Genomic DNA, 5,955 nt, shown 5'->3' on the forward strand with positions numbered 1-5,955 from the left:
GTTTTCCAGCTCTTGCTCGGGCTCCATTTTGATGCTGGCAATCTCCTTGTCCATTGGGAGGGCTGTGCTGGGCTTCTCAAGGATCTGTCTCTCGGCAGTGTCTCCCTCGCCCCTGAAATGCATCTTATCCAAGGGCAGGAAGTGAGAGCTGGGAAGGCCACTGTCCAGGCTGGGCTTGAGGTGCAGCTGGCCTTCTCTGGCATCTGGGGGGCCCTCGAGGTTCAGCTCTTGCTCCTGCTTCCCTGCACTGGGGCTGCTTGGACACCTCCTTCCTTCAGCATTCCCCTGGTCTCCCGCATGAACATCTTCTCCTTCAGTAGGAAGGACAGGCCTAAACACCAACCCTTCTGGGCTGGGTTCTGCAGGAATCTCCCTCTCCTTGGAGACCTCTTCCTTCTCTTCACAGGCAGGCTTCCCTTGCTCAATCCGGGACAGAAGCTCAGGCTTCGCAATAATCCAGAGAGACCAGTGACTCATAATTGCTCTTCATGACATTCTTGTAGAGCTCCTTCTGCCAGCCTTCCAGGTTGCCCCACTCCTGCTCAGAGAAGTAGGCAGAGTTGTCCTGAAATGTCACTGGCACCTTGGGGGTTTCCCCCTTGGAGCCCGGGGGCAGCCTCAGGATCCAGAAGTTCTGGTTCTTCAGCAGGTTCTCCATGTTCTCCAGCCTCCTCTGGAGCAGCTTGTACTCCTCGATCAGAGTGTCCAACGCATTCAGCTTGCACTCCATCTGGTTGCCAAAGTCCACCTTTGCTCCAGGTTCAGCAGCAGTGTGGCATGAGAATCCATCTTCCTCTCGATGGCTTGGATGGTGGCCACCACCATCCACAGGAAAAGCTCAGCCACATTCTGTTTGGAGTCTCTGGCAAAACTCTGTTCAGCCTGCAAGGGCACTGTTTGCCTGGGCTCCATGGCACAATGCTGAGGCTCCAGAGCCCTCTCAGTCACGCAGCTGGCGCGTATGCCAAGAAGGCATCAGACGGAGGAACAGTACCACCAAGTGAAGAGGTTTTGCATCTCCAGCTGCAAATTAAGCAGATGGAACTTGAGAAAGAGGAGAGAGAGAATGCAGCCAGGAGACAGTTGGAAGAGAGACAGGCAGAGAGAGAACACCAACTACAGATGGCCATAAATTCAAGCAGAGAGAGAGAGAGAGCTGTAAAGAATGAGAATGGCACACGAGCTTGAAATGGCCAACCCCTATAGCTATGTTTCTAGGGAAAGATTTGGCTAAATTTGTGGTTCAGTGGCAGGAAAGAGAGGCAGGCCTACTGTGGCAGGAAAGAGAGGCAACTGTGACATCTATAACGCTTATGACATCTATATCTTAATCTATAAAATGTGCTGTACCATTGATTGTTTTATGGTTTTATTGTTGGGGTTCTTTGTTACTGTTCTACTGTTTCTTTGTTACTTGTTGGGGTTCTTTGTTACTGTTCTACCACGACGGGGGCACATTCAGCCAGTGCTGAGAGAGCTGCACTGGTTGCCTGTTGTGTTCCGAGTTCGCTTCAAGGTGTTGGTATTAACCTTTAAAGCCCTTTATGGTCAGGGACCTGCCTATCTACGGGACCGCCTTTCCCCATATATCCCCCAGAGAGCACTGCGATCAGGGACAAAAAATCTGCTGTCTGCCCCTGGCCCAAAAGAAGCCAGGCTATGCGCAACAAGATCTAGGGCCTTCTCGGTGGCAGCACCAGAACTCTGGAACACCCTCCCAGAAGCTATAAGGGCCCTGCGGGATCTGTCGGCGGTCCGCAGGGCCTGTAAGACCGAACTGTTTAGACAGGCATTTCTGGTTGACTGAAAATGAGCTGCCACCGGACATCCTACAGAAGCTGGTGGTCATAGTCAGAACCCAATACCGCCAGACTGGATCGAGATAGCGTAATGGTTTTAAACTGATAAATGTATTATGGTTTTATATGTTTTATGGAATTGATTGTTTTTATGATACTGTAAGCCGCCCTGAGTCCGCTTGCGGAGAGGGCGGGATATAAATGCAAAGTAATAAATAAATAAATAAATAATAAATTTTATCATGCTTGTGATTCACCCTCAGCCCATTATGGGGAAATGCGGACTATAAATCTACTAAAATAAAATAAAAATAAAAAGCAAATACATGGTGTCCTGGGGGTAATCAAGCTCAAGCAAAGGAAACCCCCAGTAAATAGTACATTACTTCACTAATAATTTACCATGTAATGGTATATAATAATATCAAACAGATACTTCTCATACAATATCAAAATACACAGTAAGCAATGAAGTTTCAATAGTACAATTAGAAATAACACACAATAAAAATATACAGATATATTCCCAAGTCCATACTTCCATAAGTCAAAACTGCTTTCCAAAATTCTGTTACAAATTCTCCAGGTAGCTACATGGAATGTTATCTAAGTCAGATTCAATGACAGCTGGGAAGGCAGCAATGATCCTATCTTTATCAGCAACAGAGTGTGCAAAAATAGGCAATTCAGCCATAATGTCCCCAAAATGAAAGGTACTAAAAAGCAAACACATGGGATCCTGAGGGTAATCAAGCTCAAGCAAAGGAAACCCCCAGTAAATAGTAAATAGTCTTAACTAATACTTTAGAAGAAGATATTGGATTTGTATCCTGCCCGCCACTCTGAATCTCAAAGTCTCAGAGCGGCTCACAATCTCTTTAATCTTCCTTCCCCACAACAGACACCCTGTGAGATGGTTGGGGCTGAGAGGGCTCTCACAGCAGCTGCCCTTTCAAGGCCAACCTCCGCCAGAGCTATGGCTGACCCAAGGCCATTCCAGGAACTGCAAGCAGAGGAGTGGGGAATCAAACTCAGTTCTCCCAGATAAGAGTCCACACACTACACCAAATTGGCTTTACCATGTAATAGACAGTACATTATAATATCAGACACTTCTCAGAACTACAAGTGGAGGAGTGGGGAATCAAACCCGGTTCTCCCAAATAAGAGTCCGCACACTACACCAAACTGGCTTTACCATGTAATAGACAGTATATAATAATATCAAGCACTTCTCATACAATATCAAAATACATAGTAAGCAATGAACTTTTAATAGTACAATTAGAAATAACACACAACGAAAATATACAAACATACTCCGAAGTCCATACTCCATAAGTCAAAACTTTTCCAAAATTCTCTTCATGTAGCTACCTGGAGAATTTGTAACAGAATTTTGGAGAGCAGTTTTGACTTATGGAAATATGGACTTCGAAGTATGTTTGTATATTTTTGTTGTGTGTTATTTCTAATTGTACAATTGAAAGTTCATTGCTTACTGTGTATTTTTATACTGTATGAGAAGTGTCTGTTTGATATTATTATATCCTGGCTGTTACATGGTAAAGTATTAGTGAATACTTTACAGGAGGTTTCCTTTGCTTGAGTCTTATTCATTAAAGGAATGCTAGGAAATGAGGGGTGGGGGTGGGAAACCCACAAATAGATTTATGCCCCTTACTCAGCCCAACTTCAGTTCTTAGAAGACATGCTTGCTTCTCTCAAGTTCTTTCAGGAAAGGAACCTAATCATCAGAAGACATCTAAATTACATTTCTGATAAATTTTTGGACAAATCTCATCCCAAACATGGTACTGCAAAAGCTCCCTTTGGAACTACCAAATTGACAATGTTACTTGACAAATTTCAGCTCTTTGATATTTGGAGAGCTTTCCACCCTGCAGAGAGGGATTACACATTTTATTCACCTTGACATCAGAAACATGCCAGAATCAACTACATTCTGGTCTCCCACTCTCTTTATAAATAACTGTTTCAGCTAATATAGGCTCCAAACTATTAACAGATCATGTTGGCTGGATTGCATTCTGACTGAAAAAACAAATACAGGACAAACTTGATGCATGAACAAATCAATTTTATTACAACGGAATAATAAAAAGCCATCTTGAAGATGACATAATGTCATAGTTCAACAAGAATTCTCATTCTGGAGTCCCCCTCCCAATAGTATGAGAGACTATGAAGGCTGTCTTGAGAGCAACTCCACTTCCTCTCGTGAAAAAAGAAAAAGCTAAAATTAAGTTTGTTAGATTGGATAAGATCAACGTTTTAGAAAAGGAACATAAAAAAGAAGCAAGAAATACACCTATAAACAACTTTTAGCAGAATGAAAAGTTCTGGAAACTCTTGAAGCCACTCAGATACAGAAAAACCTCATTTACCTAAAACAATAGTACTGGCCAAAATCATCTAAGACCTTAACATTATTATCTTGGAGGGTCAAGGAGTAAAAGCTGGCCAAGAATATTGGATAGTTATGTGACCACAAAGGAAACTTACAACACTCATTAAATAAGATTGTAGAAAGCTGACTTTAATAAATAATTATATGCAACAAAGCACCTTGTTAAAAATAATAATTAAAGAATATTCGGATTTCAACCCATACAAGCTAAAACTCTCTGATGAACACAAATGTATATTAGATTCCCCTTGAACCAATCAAAGATGGAGGTTCTGTGGTTAGGGGGAGTGGGGCTGGAGTTTGAGCACAGACTGCTGACTCTTGCGCTACTAACACCAGTGTCTACCATCAAGAGCTTAGAAGTGACACTGTTTACCTTGCTTTCAGTGGAGGCCCAGGTCACGCATACTGCCAGGGTGGCATTTTTTCATCTCTATGAAGTCTGGCTGTTAGCTCCCCTCCAATCTTGCTTGGACCTGGCCATGGTAATCTATGTGACTAGGGCTCATTTTGTAGCAGGAGCTCCTTTGCATATCAGGCTACACCTCCCCAATGTAGCTAATCCTCCAAAAGCTTACAGTAGGCCCCGCAATAAGAGCCCTCTAAGCTCTTGGAGGACTGGCTACATCAGGGGTGTGTGACCTAATATGCAAAGGAGCTCCTGCTACAAAATGAGCCCTGCATGTGACAGTAACCTCCGGATTAGACTAATGTAACTCCTCTATGCTGGCCAACCCTTGAGTCTTACCTGGAAGCTTCAATGGGTCCAGAATGCATTGGTGCAAGTCCTGATGAGAATGCCATGGACGGCACATATTCTACTTGTGGTACGCCAGCTACACTGGCTGCCAATTGAGTACTGGGTCAGATTCAAGGTTTTGGTTATGATTTTAAGGCCTTGAGAGGTCTGGGACTGATGTATCTACAAGAGCAAGGGAACATGCAGCCCTGTTCCAGAGATGCCAATGGAGAATCCGGGAAGAAGAGCCACCACGAGGAGCACCACACAGGAGGGAGGCAAATGCTAAATGCAGAATCGGTCAGTTTTCTCAAGATTGGTGCAATAATATTGTAGAATGAAAAGAAAATGAAAGTGCTTTATACTCCCTGGTTTCTAAAACTAGTCTATAGAAGAAGCCCAGCAGGAACTCATTTGCATATTAGGTCACACTCCTGATGTCACCATTGTTTCACTCAGGTTTTTTTTTGTAGAAAAAGCCCAGCAGGAACACATTTGCATATTAGCCCACACCCCCTGATGCCAAGCTGGCCGGAACTGTGTTCTTGTGTATTCCTGCTCAAAAAAGCCCTGATTATCTAAATTGTTATTTTTGCAATAATGGACATAGTGTGCATTACTGCAGCCAAGATAAGGCTCCAAGACCTCAGGCCAACATAGATCTGTATTTGATTGACTTTGCTTCTTTGAACTTTGATCTTTCATATGGAAAGTGTATTGCACGAATTTCCAAATAAACAGCCCTATTTAGAACTTAGTTGCATAAACAGTTGGTGGATTTTTATCAACTTAATTGAACTCATAACAGATTTATACAGATTTTGGTCAGCATGGTTGAAAAAGGGATCTTGTTCTAAAGTTCCCTGCTGGATTTATCTTCCAACAGAACACAGTGAAAAACTGTTGAAGTATAGCATTTAGCACTGAAAACAATTAAGAACATTGCTTAAATTGATCCTCTTTGTTGGTAATAACTGAGATAGCTG

The 5,955-nt window shown here is 43.0% G+C and overlaps 1 protein-coding gene across 1 annotated transcript; it reads right to left on the reverse strand.

Moving 5' to 3' along the window:
- Window positions 1-328: 328 nt before the first annotated feature.
- Window positions 329-743, reverse strand: LOC132590893 (zinc finger protein 783-like). The gene has a single exon (XM_060263817.1). The coding sequence runs from the start codon at window positions 728-730 to the stop codon at window positions 440-442; it is 291 nt and encodes a 96-aa protein (XP_060119800.1). The 5' UTR covers window positions 731-743; the 3' UTR covers window positions 329-439.
- Window positions 744-5,955: the final 5,212 nt, after the last annotated feature.

Source organism: Heteronotia binoei, unplaced genomic scaffold (assembly GCF_032191835.1).
Source record: "Heteronotia binoei isolate CCM8104 ecotype False Entrance Well unplaced genomic scaffold, APGP_CSIRO_Hbin_v1 ptg000995l, whole genome shotgun sequence".
Classification (NCBI taxonomy): domain Eukaryota; kingdom Metazoa; phylum Chordata; class Lepidosauria; order Squamata; family Gekkonidae; genus Heteronotia; species Heteronotia binoei.

Bases quoted from the DNA above. Each gene is read 5' to 3' on its own strand.
- LOC132590893 (XM_060263817.1), bottom strand. From the start codon at position 730: ATGGAGTGCAAGCTGAATGCGTTGGACACTCTGATCGAGGAGTACAAG.